Genomic DNA, 19,551 nt, shown 5'->3' with positions numbered 1-19,551 from the left:
TTCCCAGTCCTATTTTGAGTGTCTTTGGAACCAAGGGACTTGTCTTCCTGCACTGTGTTGGACAATGTTTCCACTATTCATAAAGTTGCCAGTAATGTATCAGACAGTGTTTCTCTGCTATCCATAAGGTTTTCCCTGGCCAAGTTTTGAGAAGTGGATGGCCTCCTCCTTCTTCCTCATCTGTCTTAGCCTGTGAGCTGCATTGAAACCTGTGCACTGTGTGGAACTCTGCTGGCATCTGAAACACCAGTGGCACAGCCTCAAGCCTCACAGCAATGTACAAGCCTCACAGGATGACAAACTGACAAATTTGTCTCCCTTAGCTGTTGGAAACCTCTGTGCCCTCCCCTTCTCTAATTCCCACCTGGAACTTGGCACTCTGTGGTTCCCGTCCACTCCCTCCTTTTCCTGGCTCTAAGAGGCTTGGGGCCTAGCCTTACCTCCCACTCCTTTTTCCCTGGATATCCTGCCGCTCCTGAGGTCCCCGAGGCTACTCCTGCTCCTTCCCTTTCCTGGCTCTAGGGGTTTGGGGCCTAGCCTTGCCTCCTGCCTCATTATAGCACTGGGCAAGTTGGCTGAAAAAGACCTCTTTCAAGTGCTGTAGAGCAAAGATGTCTCCTCGAGGACTAAGGTGAGACTGACAAAAGCCACAGTATTTTCAATCACCTCATATGCTTGTGAGAGCTGGACAATGAGTAAGGAAGACTGAAGAAGAGTTGATGCTTTTGAGTTGTGGTGCTGGGCAAAAAATGCTGAAAGTACTGTGGACTGCTAAAAGAACTAATAAATCTGTCCTGGAAGAAGTGCACCCTAAATGATCCTTGGAAGTGAGAATGGCCACACTTCGTCTCATCTACTTTGGTCATGTTGTCAGAAGAGACCATTCCCTGGAGAAGGACACCATGCTTGGTAAAGCGTAAGGCCAATGAAAAGAGGGGAAGACCCTCAATGAGATGGTCTGACACAGTGGCTATGACAATGGGCTCAGATATACCAGGGATCGTGGAACTGGAACAGGACTGGGCAGTGTTTCGTTCTGCTGAACGTAGGGTCACTATGAGTTGGAGACAACTCGATGGCACCTAACAACAACAACATATTACCTAACAAGCAATGGAAAAGCATAGGAAGATTTTAAACAGAGACAGCATCTGTGGTGTGATTTAGAACTCTCACCAATAAATGGATGACAAGGGGTGAAGCTAGGTTCACTTAGGCTGTTGAAATTTAAAAAGATGAGCAGTGATGATGGTATGGCCAGTAGGCAAAGAGGGAAGGCATCCCCTGAGATATGCAGGGGTTAAACTGCCAGATTTGGGAACTTGACAAGACATGCATCCTTCCCTCCCTTCCCAAGTTCCAAAGTTCAGTCTCATTTCTGGTTTCCTTTCCTGAAGTTTAAAGGTCAAAACAATACCCTGGCTTAATTTTCTCCCCCTACCAAACTCCCCCATTTAGAAAAAAAATTTCTTCCCACTGTACTTTTTGGCTAAGATGCACATTTTGTGTTAACAGGAAACTTTTTCAAGGAGACAAATCAGACATGGATAGCTGACTATTTTGAAAACAAAACAAAAAGCCACATTCTTGTTCTGAAAACCTTTTCAGTTCCTAAATGATGGGGGCCTTAAATCTCCCTAGAATCTGGTGCCGCCACACCCCAAGGACCAGAAGAGGCTATAAGGGTTTATCAACAGTTCACCTTCTCACATGTGGGAAAATCAGCCCATGTGGATATTTTGCAGCTAAGGTGCTTTAATTAAAGAGGTGGTATTTAAGGAATAAGCACAGGATATTCTTAAAAGACTGCAATAATGGGATGGGTGCTCTATAACAAAACTGTATGAAACAAGAATGAGGCGATCTAAAGGAACAGAGGAAGACCTATTTTGATAGTTTTCTTGTTAGTTGCAGTAGGTTGGCCAATTCATGGCAACCTATTGAAATGTTCCTAGAGTGCAACTTTTGCAGGGAATAGGGATGGTGTGGGAAGCAGAAATTCTGTTGCTTCGGGACTGGAGGATCTGGATGGCAAAGCACTGAGTCCCTGGAGCACACTGGCACTAACCACCATTAGGTGGAGGTGAACCACCTGCTCTACCTTGAGCTAATTGCCAGCCCTCACTTCTGGAGTCAGATGAAGACACTGACACACCCAGTCAAAGTGGAACGTGGAGGATGCTGGAGAATTTGGCACTCAGAACTCTGCTCCAAGCCCTTCCACACTGATCAGGAGTCAAGGTCTGGACTGAGGCCTCCTTACAATGTCTTGCCTGGGGCTGCAATAATCGTTGCATAGAAGGACACTTCTAAGACCACTTGTAAGACACTTCTAAGACACTTACCTGTAGATGACCTCTGGAAAGCCCAATTACTGGACTGAGGTAAAATCCTGACACTTGGCCTGAAATTCACTTATCAACCAGACTGATTAAAAATCAGGTAAGAGTTAGCTATATAAACTGAAGGACAGTGTCCTTCAATAAGTACTACTTAGTTACCTAGTGCTGCTATAAGAGAAATACCACAAGTATATGGCTTTTAACAAAAAATTTATTTTCTCACAGTTTAGGAGGCTGGAAGTCCAAATTCAGGGTGCCAGCTATAGGGAAAGGCTTTTTCTCTATTGGCCTGGGGGAAGAACCCTGTCTCCTTTCAAACTCTGTGAGCCAGTCATTCCTTGGAGCTCTTCATGTGTCTTGGCATCAATCTTCCCCTGGATCTAGGAGGTTCTCAGTGCTGGGACTTGGGGTACAAAGGATGTGCTCCACTCCTGGTCCTTTCTTGGTGGTAGTCTGGTCCCTCTGATCTTTGCATGCTTGTTAAATTTCTTTTATATTTTGAAAGAGAGTGACTCAAAATACAATCTAATCCATAGATTATATCCTGCTTCATTAACATAACTGCCTCTAACCCTGCCTCATTAACATCACAGAGGTTAGGATTTACAACCCCAACCACACCAAATGCACTGCCGGTGAGTCAGGTGAGTCAGATCCCACTCACAGAGACCCCTCCTTGGGTTTCTGAGGCAGTATCTCTATGGAACTAGATTGCCCAACCTTCTTTCCAAGGAGTGGCTGGTGGGTTTGAACCGCCAGTCTTCTGGTTAGCAGTCAAATGCTTTAGGCACTACACCACCAGAGCTCACAGGATTTACAACACATAGGATAATTACATATGATCACAAAATGGAGGATAATTACATAACACTAAGAATCATGGCTTAGTCAACATGACAACTTTTTTTTTTTTTTTTTAAATGTTGACATGTAGCAGCTACCCTATTTAAAGGCTGGGTAGGTCGGTCAGAAGGAGGGCAGTCCTTAATCGGTAATATTGGGGCTTCTGTGCGACTGCTCAAATGTGCATCTCTCTGGCAAACAATTTATCCCAGTCTAAATCACTATGCTGGCAATCTCATTTTACTGGACAAAATGACATCTTCATAGTTTTTATAGTGTTTTGCTGGAATTCAGTAATTACAAGTTCACTTGCTGGTACCAGACTACCACTTGGCAAAATCCTTAAAACTAACTTCCTCTTGGTCTTACATGTTTCAGTCATAGCAAACCTTCTCTCTACATTCTCAATAAGATAGTATTGCTAAATTATCCTTGCTTTAATAAGTCCTTTTAAGCTGTATAATCTCTCTTCCCACTAAGCCTCACCTCTCCAACATCTGGTTTACATTTCTGTCAGTGCACTCATTGCCAGGATTTCTGTCTCATCTGACCACATTATACCCAGCTTCTTTAGAGCAGAACTTGCCACATTAATCTTTATACCTCCAGGGTACATGGTAGGCTCTTAAACATTTGTTGAATGAATTTAGCAGAATCCAGATTCTGTTTCTTACCTGTAAATTTCTGGAAAATATTCAACTGAACCATATAAACAAGGTAAAAAGTCCCATTCAAGATCTAACAGCGGGAGATTGATAAGACCAAAACTTAAATCTAGATCCTCTTTCGCTTACTTTTTAAATAAACATGAAAAATGTATAATTTATTAAAAAAATAAATCATACTAGTTCACGAAATGAAAAGTACAATAACTACATTTGAAAACAGTTAGAAAATGCTATGATCCCATGAACCAAAAGGGAAACTACGTAAGACTAGCAAAACATGGAAAAAGCTTTCCAACCTTACTAGACATGCAACTATCATTATTTGCAAATTAGTGAAGTTGTAACCAAATGGCAATTCATAAATGATGGTATAAAGTAAAAGGGCATTCTGCAATCTCATACAATCAAGTATTTCAGTGGGGTGGAGGGTGGGTATCAGTGCGGCTATACGGACATTGGTGTTAGATGCCATCAAGTCAGCTATGACTCATGGACTTTATGTACAACAAAACGAAACACTGCACGGTGCTGTACCACCTTCATGATTGTTGTTAAGTTTTAGTCCAGACTATATGGATAAAGAGCCTTAAAAATAATTATACCCAAGTCAGGCATATTATAAAATGTAAAATAAAAATATCTTTATACTTTTCTACAGACTTCTAAAAATGTATTCTAAGAAATCAAAATGTAGATAAGAATTTATGCAATATAGCTCAGAAGTTAAGAATATGGCTCTACCACTTACTAGCTATGTGACCGTCAACAAATGATTAATTGTCTGGGCTCAGTTTCCTCATCAATAAACTGGTGACCTAAAAAGAAAGAAACAGTACCTAACTTACAGGGTTGGTATAAAGATTAAATGAGAATCTATACATTAGAGTTTAGAACAGCCTGGCATACAGAGTTCAATAAATGTTAAATGCGGTAATTCAACAGGCCAGAAACTCAGGAACAGTCTAATGTTTAGTAATAGAAAAATGGTTAAAAAGATTATGGTAAATCCAAACAATGGCATATCATGAAGAGTTTTAATGATGGAGAAATGCTTATAATATATTAAGCAAAGAAGTATGATATAAAATTGAATATACAGTATGATTTAATTATGTAAAATATACATCAATATGCAGAAAAATATCTAGCAGGAAAACAAACTAAAATATTAAAAGTAGTTATTTTGGTGGTAGTAGAATTTGAACAGTTTGCTGTTATTTTCTTCTTCGTACTTTTCCATTATAAATCTTTTTCTACAATGAAGGTATTACTTTTCAAATCTGAAAAATGCCAGGATTTAAAAAGGTTAAAATAAGGTACCAAATGGGTAATTTAAGATCTTATAGAAATGTCCAACTCTTCACATGTAAATGATGCACCACAGGAATTAGAATAGCTTTCTGGAACTCCATTATTTTCCACTGAATTTACAAATGAAGAGCGTTGTATAAATGCAAAATAAATATTACAGCAACATAAAAATAGTAGAATTCTGGATTGAATTTGTTTATAAATGAGTGCCAAGTTTAGCACAAACAAAGCACTCTCTGACTTGACCTAGGCCAGTCTCCACCTACCCCTAAGAGGGATTCCAGCATCCAGGTGGCTCTGATCCAGAATTCCTTTCCAACCCTAGACAGCCAGCTGGCCTGCGGGCAGCTCCTAGAGCTTCACTCCACGCTCCAGTAGCTTCTACCCTTTCTATGCACCAACCTACGAAGTTCCCATCCCTTTTTCAACTTCAAAGGGAAGAACTCCAGCCGTCTAGTTGCAAGGAAAAAGATAAGGTTGTCCCTTCAGTCTGACTATGCTTTCTAGAATGCTTTTCAGATCTTTATGTATTTTGCCTTTTCTAAATAGTTTCAGACCCTGTGTCCCCAACTCTTTGCCTTTCAGGTATCTTATAGCTAGTCCAAATCACAATGCTCCTTTCAGTCAAGTCAGTTTTTGCCCTTATAGTACTCAGTCTATTCTTTAATAAATGTCATGCAAAACCTTACTCATTTTTAACTGTACTAAACAGAAAAATAAAGTTGATCTAAAAAAAAAAAAAACATGGTGCCTCCTGGGCCCTCGTGAGATCGTGAGGGGCGGGTGCATGCATGCATGCATACGTTCATAGGTCCGTTCATATTTACAGAGCATTTTTTTGGACTAAATCTCAAACTTCTTGCTTATCAATCAGCATTTTCACCTAAACAGCACTCAGTTAGACAGCGTATAGAGTCCCTGGGTGGTGAAACAGTTAATGAGCTCAGCTGCTAACCAAAAGGTTGGAGGTTCGAGTCCACCCGACACCTCAGAAGGCCTGGCCATATACATCTGAAAATCCAACCACTGAAAGCCCTGCGGAGCACAGTTTTCCTCTGACATCTGGGGTTGCCATGAGTCAAAGTCAACTCAATGGCAATGGGGTTTTGACAGGATATCTTTCAGCCATAATGCTGAAAAACCATTCTAGCTAGTCTGTTACATTGTTCACCTGAATATCCATCCACATAGCATTATCCAGATTATTTGACTGAATTCTTCAAAGAAGTGCTTGAAGCAGAAATTCCCCAAATATTAACACACTTTGTTGCTCTATATGACTTAATCCTTACAATAAGAGCTACCCTTATAGACTACCTACCAGTTTTATGAGCCCCAAAATTTACAAATTAATGCAACACAATCTAAATGCACCATAAATTTGTATTTGTTAATCTTGATGTTAGAATATTTAAACATTTCAAACTACATAAAAATATGACAAACAATATAAAATAGAAAGAAATTTGTTGACAACTTATTTCCAAAACATTGTTGTTTCTTATATTGCAATTAAGCAACAAGATGGTTTTACATGGCTCTCCAGGAAACACAGTGTTTTAGGGGAGTGTTATCAACAAAAATCAGCACAATCCCACACAATAACATCTCCAATTTATTATCTTTTCCACAGTACAAACTGTCCACAAACCATAAATCCTTTGCAGTATTCAAAGTCTGTAAACAAGTGCCTGAATCCCCACTACCCTCCCCACCTCAGTTTGAGCTTGTGAATGTTTTAAGTCCTTCAATCAAGTTTCCACATTTTCACTTGCATAAGGAATCAAGAGTCTTCTCTCTTTAAATTATTTACATTTTATCATACAGCCTGCAATGCAGTAAATCACAGTGAAAGCCCTGGGAAAAACAAAAGAACATGAACTTTACAGCAGGACTTGAAACTTTATAATATTAAATGCATTTAAAGAAGCTTCCCATAATAAAAGCGTGGGTTTTCATTTCCAGAAATCAAGTCAGTTAGAAACTCTAGGTTCTACTTAAAAACCCATTTTGATCTAAAAGAAAACAGTCCCAAATCCATAGTTTTATAAACTCTATACAGTTTCACTTGCAGAGATTTTTTTTCCCCCAGTCTGGAAAACAGTAGTGCAATTAGTTTTACTTCTTTTCAGTTATTTAGTCCAGGATGTAAATAGCTCTGTGGAAAGATAAGAAGATGCTCTGGTAAACAAGAAATTTTTGCAAGCCCATGCTGGCTTACTAGTCCATTAAAGCTTGTAAGTCCATAGTGGCTTTCAACAAAATGTTGTATGTACATCACCAGTAACAAAGCAGAAATAAATATGCAGAAATGACTGTAAACTGTCTCATCTCTTAAATGATTTTTTTTTCAGTAATAACGGGCTTGGCAAATTGATTATCTAGTTGTTTAAATAAGCAGACAGTAGACAGTTGCCCATAAGGACATTCCACTATAGCATCCAGTCTGGAAAGCCCCAATGGAGTTACATTCCTAAAATTAAAACAAAAACAAAAAAAGGGGAGTGGAGGGTGGGAAATAAAAGTTTAAAGATGCCACTTGAACAGAATTCCATCAAGTCAGCCAGTTCACTTTGACTTTTTCTTAAAAAGGCTTTTAATCTTAGATGGCTTTTTGCTTTTCTCTCCATTGTGACAAAGGTCATGCGGGATGCTGCTTATCCGGGCAACGCTCGGAGCTTCCTGAACCGGCTTGCTGTCGTTGCCAGCTGAGGAACATGACGTGTGCCGAGGTTTAGACACCAAGATGCCACTAGAAAGCTGGTTCATGCTACAGGATTTCTCCAAGATGCCATTGTACACTTTGCTGGCAGGACTGAAGATCATACTCTTGGTTTCTGTGAGGCCCACACAATCAGGAGAGCCCCGGGAGAGGTCTGCAGTTACGGGTGACTCGCCTCTGGATGAACCCTCAAGGGAGAGCTCATCTCTGGATGTCTTTCGAGGAGACAATGTTTGGTATATCTCAAGGCTTGAAGGAGGAGACTGTTTCCTTCCAATGGAAGAATTTAAGGAGTCACACTCTGAAGCTGTGTCCGGCACTTCCCTGAATGAGACAGGGAGGCAAAAGGCAAACATTTGAAATCATCATGCTCCTCAGCCAGTCTAATTCTAATTGAAACAATGTTCATTATATAATATATTGGAATTTACAAGGAAAATGGCTAAAATGCTGTATTACTGCAACAAAATTAGAAAATTATAACTTTAATAAGATGACAAGCTGTAATAATGAAATCTCACAATCTAAGAAGTATTATAACTTAAATTACACCTTTAATTACCAGAGCAATGAAAACATCTTATAGATTCTTTTCTTATAATCTCAGTTACTGTTATGTTTTGATGTCAGTATTATTTTCCTTTTTAAATCATAGCGTTGATGCTATATATTTGAAAAACAATTTTAGTTACTGTCCTCTTTATTTTTCAGCCATTAATCTGATGAAATACAGCTTCCTAAAGGAAGACTAAGGTGCACCTGACCCAAGTCATGGTGCTTTCAATCATCTTATATGAAAGCTGGACAATGAATAAATAAGGAAGACTGAAAAAGAACTGATGCATTTGAATTATGGTGTTAGTGAAGAATAATGAATATACCACAGACCACCAGGAGAATGAACCAATCTGCCTGGAAGAAGTACACCCGAAATGATCCTTGGAAGAGAAAATGGCCAGACTTCACCTCACCTACTTTGGTCATGTTGTCAGAAGGGACCGTTTCCTAGAGAAGGATGTCATGCTGGGTAAAGTGGAGGGTTAATGAAAAAGGGGAAGATCCTCAATGAGATGGATTGACACAGTAGCTGCAACTGGCTCAAGCCTAGCAACAACCGTGAGGATGGTGCAGGACTGGGCATCGTTTCATTCTGCTGTACACAGGGTCACTATGTACAGGAGCTGACGTGACAGCACTTAAGAACAACTAAGGCCTCTGTCTTTGGTTCCTGAGAAGTAACCCTTGCAAGCTTGGAATTTAAGTATTTTCAACAGAGATGGAGCTCTAGTGGTATAATGGTTAAAGCAATACGCTGTTAACCAAAAGGTCAAAGGTGTGAAGCCACCAGCCACTCCATGGGAGAAATATCAGGCAGTCTGCTTCCTTAAATATTTAAAGGTTTGAAAATCTTATGGGTCAGTTCTACTCTGCCCTAGAGGGTCACTATGACTCAATGGCAGTGGAGTTCTTTTGTTCAATAGGGGCATCTAACCTAACAGGTTAGGTGAGGTGGTAAAATGATCAGAGTGTAGGCTGGCCAAGCCAGAAAGACCCACCATGTAACACCTCATGATCACCTCATGATATTATCTGACCTCAGGGAAGAGGGGCTAGAGTGTGCACTTCCTAATGAGAACCCAATAGGGCTCTGAACACAGAAGCTCCACGGGCTCCCTGGCACGCAGGTGAGAGAAAGGTGTGTCCCTTTTGGGACACGGAAGCTCCGCACTGGGAACCCTCCCATACCTCACTCACTCTATGCGTCTCTTCGTTTGTATCCTTTTTCCAATATAGTGATAATTATAAGTCCAGCATTTTCTATGAGCTGTGTAAGCTGTTCCAGTAAATTATTAAACCCAAAGGAGTGTGGGAGCCCAGAGGGGACCTTCAAGCTTGTGGCTGGTGTGTGTCTTTTTGGGAGTCTGAGCAATGATGCCCTTTTTAACTTATGAGATCAGACCAGCTTCAGTGCCTTGAGTGAGACAGGGTAGTGCTACACAGGCAGGTAGTCATGGCGTAGCGCTGGGTGACTATGGTCAGAGAAATCAGTGGTGCACGTTTCAGCGGCTGTCAGAGAAGTGAAAACGCGGGCATTTGGACTGATAGCGATTTTTATTTGGGTAAGGGAGTGGTTGGGGAGGGAGTGAAAGACTCGATATAATGCCACTTTTTTTAAAGGAGGCTTTCAACAAATGCTCACAGATTTATTCCTTTGTGAATTTTGTTCCCCCTTTCCATTCTCCACAGTAGAAATGGAAATAAAGAGGGGTAGAAAAATAAAGCTGATAACCCCATAGCCAGATACAGCAAATGCTACCAGCCATTCCTTTAAAATACTCCCAAATCCACCACGTCTTATTACTCCCGCTACTTCCACTCTCTTCCAGAAGCACCGGAAATCACCTCAACAACTGGAACAGCTTCCTAGTTGGGCTCCCTGCTTCTGTTCTTATTCCTCCCTCTCACGTCACTTCTCTATACAGTCCTTGAAGTGATTTTAAAAACTCAGTCAGAGCGCAGCTTTCCATTGCTCAGAGCCCTTCAGCATTTCCTTTCATACTCAAGGTAAAATCCAAACTCTGGTCAAAACTTGCAAGGCCCTGTACAGTCTGGCCCCTGGCTACCTCTCCAACCACACGTCGTACATTCTCTGCCTAACTCCACCATGGCCTCAGTTCCTCCAAAGTGCCAATCTTGTGACTCCCTCTGGCCATTCGTACTTGCTGCTCCTCCTGCCTGCTGTCCCCCCCATCTCTACCTGGCTTACCTCTCCACATCACTCAGATCACTGTTCAACTGCTCTCCCTCCAGAGACGCCTCCACTGACCACTCTCTCTAAAACAGCATTCTCTTGCCTTTACCTGGACCTACTTACCTTCCTAGAATTTGCCACTACTTAACATGACATTTTTCATTAACTTGCTTGTAGTCAGTTTCTCAGAAGACAGGGAACTTAATGAGGACAAGGAGTCTTATTACCGTCTGTATTTTCTGCACTAGAATAGTGGCAAGCTCACAGCATGTGTTTAGCAAGTATGTGCTTGATGAATGAACTGAATGCAAGGAAGAACAGGGATCATGTCTTACTCACTTTTGTGTGCACAGAGCCTGCCATGAAAACTGTTCACTTTATGAAGGCAATGATTAAGAAATGAAAGGTGGGATCAAGGCAAAATGTAACTGGCAAAAGAATAAGACGGGAGAAGGAGCAGAGTTAAAGACAGAGTAGAAAGACAAGAACATATATGTTTATAACTGACTAGCCAGAACGAGGCTAAGACCTTGTCTCACTTGTCTTGGTAGTTCAAGCTATTAGCAAAGGCACAGCACACAGCAAGGAGGGAATCAGTACTTATTGAATGAATGAACCAGAAGACCTCTTACCTTGGATGGCCCACGAAGACTATCACTATTTATGTTATTGGCTGGCAGGTTAACCAGAGATATAGCACTTACCTTCCACATGCGTTTTATGTTAATACCATATGTTACACATGAATTGGATTAGTGAATTTATTTAGTTATTTCTGTGTACTTCACTCACACATGTATATGAAGATCATCTTTACTACACTACAAGCTCCTAAAAGGTACAAAGCAAGTAAGACTTAAATAATGGCTTCATGTCATACAGTTACATTGACAACATAATTTTCAAATGCTTTTACAATCTGATAATGGGTAATGCCAACAGAGGGCAAGAATCACATCTGAAGAAATGATCAGCCTCAGAAATCAATCACTGGTAGACTTGACTACTAGGCTTGCTTGTAAACCAAATGGACATTAGCTTATAGCATACAGCTCAGGGACCTGACGGTGGTCAGCTTCCAGAGTCAGAAGCTGAGTTAGTTACACTTTTATGAATTTACTTTCTGTTCTGTGTGGCCTGGCTGCATTGTGTGAGAAATTCTAAGCTAGTTTAAAAATATTTCAAAAACTAGTCTCTAAAATCTAAATAATGTGTGAAAACAACACTGATCTCAATCAGACGGCTTAGATTACCATCCTGGTCCTGCCATTAATCAACTGTGCTATCTGAGGCCAATCTCTTAATTCTTTTAGGTCTTAATTTCTCTGGTTAAAAAAATAAGAGAATTTGATTAATCTTTAAATAGTTTTAACATTCTAATTTCAAAACAAATAATCACCTGCAGTGCTGCTTCTTCCTCGTAACTGATCAGATTTGGAGCAGAGACATAGCTCACCTTAAAATGCCCCTTTCTCTCTAGGGTACATGTTACTAGGAAAGCGGAGCTTAATCATCCATGTTGTTGTTGTTGTTGTTGTTTGCCGTCGAGTCGGCCCCGACTCATAGCAACCCCTCCTTGGGTTTCCGAGGCAGTATCACTACAGAAGTAGGATTGCCCAACCTTCCTTCCGAGGAGTGGCTGGTGGGTTTGAACTGCCATCCTTCTGGTGAGCAGTCAAGTGCCTTAGGCACTATGCTACCAGAGCTCCTTAATCATCCATACTATTCATATTCTTTTTCTCCCCCACAGTGATGCAGAATTGAAATTATCTAAGTAAATGCATGTACAGCAAGACTTTACCTGAAAATGAAATTTAAATAAGTGCACATGTGTATGTATAATGAATAAAACACACACACACACACACACACACACAAAAATCACTAAATATTAATTGCTGCTATTATTATTATTTTGTAAATATTCACAATACATGAGAGACTGAAGAGGGAGAGGAAGGAAGAAACGTTTTCTGAATTCAAATTCTCCTGTGAATTTTTGGCATTGCTATTTGAAATGAGGACTCAATATTTCCATCAATTCAGAAAGTTCTACTGGAAAGCACAGCTCTCGAACTTTCCTAATTTCCAGAAGTCACTGAAAATAATCTTACTATTAAAGCTGTCTTGCTGGTGACTAGTCATACTGCAAAGGCACACAGAACACTAATTATAAAGTCCAAACGAAGGGAAGCTGCACCACGTTCTGCAACCACAATGAGGACAGAAAGTCTGGGTTCTCTCTGCAGGACTGCGATTTAATGACTACTTGCTAATAATAAAATTTACTTTCACTGAGAGATGAAACAGCTGAGCATGAAAAATAATTCTTTGATGGTAATGTCGACTAGACTCATGTGATATGAGCCACAAAGGACCATGAGAGCATCATCAGCCTGTTCCCCCGTTTCTCCTAGAAAGACAGTAACACTTTGGGGTCACACCTCTAAGAAGTGGCACAGTTAGAAACACATGCCAGTTTTTCTGGCACTCAATCCATGTTGCTTCAAAAGGAATAGTGTGATTTAGAAAGAGAGCGCCTCAAGGGCAGCAGATATGAAATGACATCCCATGGAGCACTAGTGTCACTAAGCTGGATGGGAACACACTGCTGCTGCTATATCCATTCAGTAGAAAAAAATAAGTTATAAATTTCATCTCCTCCTTTAAGTCCTTCACATTTTCTTAAACTTTTGACATCTCATATTGATGATTTGCTAGTAAATATTGGCACAGTAACAGAATAAATTAATAAATAGCAACAATTATTAAAAAAAAACCTCAGTCACATTTGATGTTGCTCTGTCCTCAAGTACATGAGTAAGCCTGTGCCTTTATATTTTACACATAAAACTGTTCATGTGACAAGTTTATGTTCTCATACCTGAGCCAACTGTATCATATCTACACAATCATATCTCAAAATATTTTTGTACATGTCTGTGGTAGCAGAATTCTAAGATGGTCCCCAAATTCCCAGCCCCTGATGTACATACAACTTCTTCCAGTTATTCAATCAAACACTAATATAGATGATACTGTGAGGGGATTCTGCAGAAGTAATTAAAGTGCCAAACCAGCTGATCTAAATACAGGGACATAATCTGGGCAAGCCTGAACTCCTAAGCCCTTTAAACATATAGGTCTAGAAGTCAGAGAGAGAGGAAGTCAGAGATTCAAAGGCAAGAAGGAATTTGACAGGAAGGAAATTCTCTGTAGCTGGCTTTGAAGATGGAGAAGGTCACGTGGCATGGAATGTGGGCAACCTTGAGGAGCTCTAGGAGCCCCCATGTGAGAGCAAGCAAGGAAATGGGTACCTCAGTCCTATATCCACAAGGAATTGAATTCTTAAATAACATGAGATTTTATGCTGACCTCCTACATAAGATGATAACACAGCCTAGCTAACACCCTGATTTTAGCCTTGTAAGATCCTGTATAGAGAACCCAGACAGATCAAGCCTGGACTTCAGATCTACAGGACTAAGAACTAATATATGGATGTTATTTGAAGCTACTCAATAGTAGTAACTTATTACTCAGCAACAGAAAACTAAAACAACGTACCACTCCTACCCACTCCTCACCCTAACCCAATCCCCCATATACTGTAGTTTATTCATTGCCGATACCATTGCTTTTCAGCAGAGAAGTAAATGGCCTCCTCTTCCTCTTCATTTCGATACAGAGCAGGGCAACTGGAAACTGAGAGGATATCAGGATCAGGGGACGGCAAGGAGTGCTGTGTGTGCTGCGGATGGTGAGAGTGCCGGGGGTGTGACTGAGCATGTGGGGGAAGCTGGGCACGCTGAGACTGTGGCGAGGACGGCACGATGCTGCGACGAGAGCGACATAAACTACTGCTTCTGGCTAACGACCCAGCAGGCTTAGCCATGGTCCCTGAAAACCAAACAAAGATGATTAAAAACACTCAGAAGGCTCAATGCTCTTTTCATGTACAACACAGATAACTACAAAAAAGAACAGCTGTCACTGCTATGTCACCATTCAATACACCTTTACGAATGAAATAACTACAATTATTACCATCCTCTACCACACATACTAGGGGGTAGAGGATGCTAATAACTGTAGTTATTTATTTACTAACACCTACACTGGGAGCTCTGGTAGCAGTACCTAAGGTACTTGACTGCTAACCAGAAGGCTGGCGGTTCAAACCCGGCAGCCACTCTTCAGAAGGAAGGTTGGGCAATCTACTTCCATAGTGATACCACCTCAGAAACCCAAGGAGGGATCGCTATGAGTCGGGTCTGACTTGATGGCACATAACAAAAACCACCACCACCACCACCTCAACTAGGAGCTCTGGTGGCATAGTGCCTAAGGCATGTGACTGCTAACAGAAGGCTGGCAGTTCAAACCCATCACCCACTCCTCAGAAGAAAGATTGGGCAATCTACTATGCATAGTGATACCACCTCGGAAACCCAAGGAGGGGTCACTATGACTCAGATTCGACTTCAACTGCAGTGAGTGAGTTACCACCTATATAATGTATCTCAGGAAAGCTAGGAACTAAGAAATAAAAAAGTAACAAACATGAAAACAGTTCTAAAAATAAATAGAAGTGGACATAGATACATGATGTTTCAAAATAAAATCTAACCTTGCTAACCAGAAAGGCTTAAAAATTCACCCAAAATAACCATTCCTTAAATATAAAGATCAATACAGCATTAACTACAAAGAGTCTGTATTTTGTTGTAAACCTTTTTATGAATTTTAACATTGAAAGAAAAACACTATCAGAACAAAGTAGGATTCTTAACCACAGGTATCTTTTTTTTTATTGTGATTTGGGTGAAAATTTACAAAGCAAATACACTTTCCATACAGCAGATCACATACACTTTGTCTCATGACATTGACCACAATTTAGCACAATGCAACATCTCCTCTCCCACTTCCTCCCAAAAGGTACCGCTTCCCTGTGTCTATCCCTCCATGCACTCCTACCCCCTGAGCTATCTCCCTGTGCCTGAGCAGCCCTTCTTTCTCTCTTGCTTGTTCTCTCCAAGGACTGTATCTACCTCCGGTAAATGCTCAACTAGTATGCCTGTCTACTGCTCGGCTGGAAGCTACAGGTGTGTGCTCAATTCCAGACCTGAAGGGCAGCTAGGGGCCATAGTCTCAGTGGTTCCACCAGGCTCCATCGGGCCAGTAAACCTGTTCCCCGTTTTTTTTTTTTTTTTTTTTCCAAATGATTCTGAGTTTTGTTCCACATTGTTCCCCTTGTCTATCCAGGATCTCCTACAAAGATCCTCTTCCAAATGGTTGATAGTAGTAGCCAAGCACCGTCTATTTCTTCTGGTCTCATAGTCGTATAGGCTGCAGAATGGATGGTGTACCAGTCGCTGGGACTGATTGTTTCCATGAATTTTTGGTTTTCTTCATTTTTCTTGGCCCTGGACGAGGAGAGAACCATCGCTGTATCTAGATGGCAGCTTGCAAGCTTTTCAGATCTCAGTTGCTACTCGCCACAGTAGCAGGTGGAACCACGATTTGTGTAGTATGTTATGCCAATTGAGCTTGATGTCCTCTGGGACTATGGTGCCGAGCCCACAGGTTCAACTACTCGGTCTCTCTGGGTAGCTGGCAACCACAGGTATCTTTTAAGATAGAGCAACTCATATAAACTTCAAGAATTTAATAATCAAAGAAATCATTTGAAAACACTGTATGTACAATCTCACAGTGAGTTAGCTGAACAGAACTGAGTCCAGTACTTGTTCTTTGAACAATGATCATTGTAAAACTAACCAGAAATCTTAGAGAGTCTTGCTTCTGTTCCTAGTTTCAGTCTAGGCCTATATCGGTGGCAAACAAACTTCCCCTACATTTTTAATGTCTTCCTTGGATGGGCATTTCATTCCTTTGCCTTAATAGAAACACAGCTCTCCTAAGTACAACCTTCTCAAAAATGAAGCTGCTCCTTCTTGCATGTCACATACTGCAGCATCAGGACAAAGGTTGATGGCCTCTTCATTCCCTAATGTTGTCTGCAAACCCATAGTCCTATATCCTCTTATTAACAAGACTTTTTTTAAAGGTCATATTATCAAACTACATGAAGCTTTCACCTCACTTCAGTGGTCATTCCCCAGGCATTCTCACTGTTATGTCCATCTAACATAAATCAAGAGAAGCAATATCATTTGTGAGACCTATCCAACACCTTAAGCAACCTTCCCCTCTACTTCCATTTCTTCTCTACTCCACACAAACTTCCTGTTTTGTCTTGCCATCACTCAGAACTGCTCCATCACTGAAATTACATATCCAGACATCGGACACTGAGATTCTGACTACATTTTTTTCTTTCCAGTTCATATATTCAGTCCCTTCCACCTGTCTCATTCTCTACCTGTAGTAGTTCAAGTGTCTCACTCTATCGACTTGGTTCCACAATCAACAACAAAGGAAGCAGCAGTCGATACATCAAAAGACATATTGCACTGGCAAAATCTTCTGCAAAAGACATCTTTCAAGTGCTGAAGAGCAAAGAAGTCTCTTTGAAGACTAAGGTGAGCCTAACCCAAGCCACAGTATTTTCTGTTGCCTCCTATGTATGTGAGAGCTGTACAATGAAAAAGGAAGACCGAAGAAGAGCTGATAGCTTTTGAGTTGTGGTACTGATGAAGAATGCTGAAGGTACTATGGACTGCCAAAAGAACTAACAAATCTTTCCTGGAAGAAGTCCAGCCAGAATGCTCTTTGGAAGCGAGAATGGCCAGACTTCATCTAACCTACTTTGGTCATGTTGTCAGAAGGGACCATTCCTTGGAGAAGGACATCATGCTTGGTAAAGTGGAGGGTCAACAAATAAGAGGGAAAGGCCCTCAAAAAGATGGACTAACACAGTGGGTGCTAACTAGTGGACTAGCAACGGTGGGCTCAGGTATAGCAAGGACTGTGGGGCTGGCACGACTGGTTGTACACAGGGTCGCTATGGTTCGGAGCTGACTCTGTGGCACCTAACAAAAACAACTCTATTGATTATTCCTTCCCTTGCCTTTATTTTCATCTTTTCTCCATTAGTGCTATTTCCCATGAGAATTTTTTTTTTAAATGCTGAAAAACAAATCCCAAAAGCAAACAAACCGCAATACCAACAACAACAACAAAAATCTCCTCTATCCCAGAGTGTGGTTTAGTTCTTTATCTCTATTTTCTTTTATGGCTCCACCTGTGAAAAATTACCTAATGTTACTTTCTCCACTGCTTCATTTTCCCCTCATTCCCCCAAGAAACTGTAAAGTGCTTATAAACTCACCACTTCACTGAAACTATTCTCACAAAGGTCATGATGAACAAGTCCATCCTGCTAGACATATGACCAGCACTTGACATTTATTATTACTTTGTCCTTTCTTTTTGATGTTTATAACCACATTCTCACCCCTTCATTTACCTGCCCCTTAATTTTTGGTCTTCTACAAAGCTCTCTTCTAGGCCATGTTCTGTTCTTGCTCCTCTTATTCTTCCTGCCCAATTTCATCCACTGTCATGATTTCAATTATCATTGGAAGCTGACAGAAGTCCAAACCTGTAACAACAGCTTTAACCTTTCTTCTTATATCTAACTGCCTAATGGACATTTGGATGACCACAGATCCCCAAAGTGAACTCAACGTTTTCCTTCCCAAACCCACTCTTTTTACCAGTCTCTTATTTTCCATACGGCAATCTGCATGATCACTCTAAAATGGAAAAGAATTTTGACATCTTACTGCTTAAAATATGATAAGATTAAAGTCAAACTCCTTAGCATGGCTTAAAATTCCTTGCTTACTTAGCTTCTATTTTAAAGGTAGTGCTGCAGCTGTTACAGGAATACCAGCAACACTGTATTTCTCCCAGCTCCTCAGAAGTATAATGTTCTCTCTCACCTCCGGCCTCCTTTCCCTATGTCTCCCCTGATCTCTCATTTCAGACCTGTGCTTAAATGGTAGTTTCTCCCAGAAGCTCCTCAAACCCTTCAAGTTTGCAATTAAGAGTTTCCTCTCTGCTCACAAAACATTAACACAGTATATTTCCCCAATTACATGACTTATCTCAATGCATTGCTCTAGTTTGTCCTCCACTACACTAAGATCCAGGGGGGCAATAATTGTGTACCATCTTCAACACTGTATCACAACACAGAGCACAGTACTAGGTAAAAAGTAGACGCTCAGAAAGTACTTACTAAAAGAGTCATAAAATGATTCAAACAGAAGTAACTACTAGAATAACATCAAAAGAGAAAATGAGGTGAAATTAAAGGGAATATTTTAGAATTTTTGACTCACTCCCTTATTACTGCAGAAGACCCCCCACACACACACACAAATACAAATTCTAATATGGAAAGGTTTGGAAAATAGTAAGAAAATATTAGAATTTTCCCTTACATTAATTCCTACATTAGAGAACTAGAAAAGATCCTGGATATCTTTATTTCATTGTACTCACTTCACCAAAGAAGAACTGAATGTACCCAATGTCACACAGATAATTAAGTTCTACAACTCTCAGCATACGTTGTTGTTAGGTGCTGTTGAGTCACCCTGGACGCATAGTGACCCTATGCACAGCAGAATGAAACACCACCCAATCCCATGCCAGTTCCGTGATCCCTGCTATACGTGAGGCCATCACCACAGCCACTGTGTCAGTCCATCTCAATGAGGCCTTTCCCCTCTCTTTCATCGACCCTCCATCTTACCAAGCATGACATCCTTCTCCAGGCAATGATCTCTTCTGATAACATGAACAAAGTAGGTAAGACAAAGTCTGGCCATTTTGCTCCCAAGGAGCATTCCAGCTGCACTTCCTCCAGGACATACTAGTTAGTCCTTTTAGCAGTCCATGGTACTTTCAGCATTCTTCACCAGCACCACAACTCAA

At 40.8% G+C, this 19,551-nt stretch overlaps 1 protein-coding gene across 1 annotated transcript in view; it reads right to left on the bottom strand.

Annotated features, from left to right (window-relative positions):
* Window positions 1-7,732: 7,732 nt before the first annotated feature.
* Window positions 7,733-19,551, bottom strand: part of STIM2 (stromal interaction molecule 2) — a 300,518-nt gene continuing 288,699 nt past the window's right edge. Inside the window, exons 12-13 of the mRNA XM_007955656.2 lie at window positions 14,271-14,538; window positions 7,733-8,210 (exon numbers count right to left, since the gene is read on the bottom strand). Coding sequence (XP_007953847.1) covers window positions 7,733-8,210; window positions 14,271-14,538 — 746 coding nt within the window. The remainder of the gene's footprint in view (window positions 8,211-14,270; window positions 14,539-19,551) is intronic.

The sequence above is a fragment of the Orycteropus afer genome, unplaced genomic scaffold, assembly GCF_000298275.1.
Source record: "Orycteropus afer afer isolate SDZICR_OR568_19922 unplaced genomic scaffold, OryAfe1.0 scaffold00525, whole genome shotgun sequence".
Classification (NCBI taxonomy): Eukaryota; Metazoa; Chordata; class Mammalia; order Tubulidentata; family Orycteropodidae; genus Orycteropus; species Orycteropus afer.
Note: the sequence above shows the minus strand (reverse complement) of the source record. Positions and strands in the feature narration are given on the sequence as shown.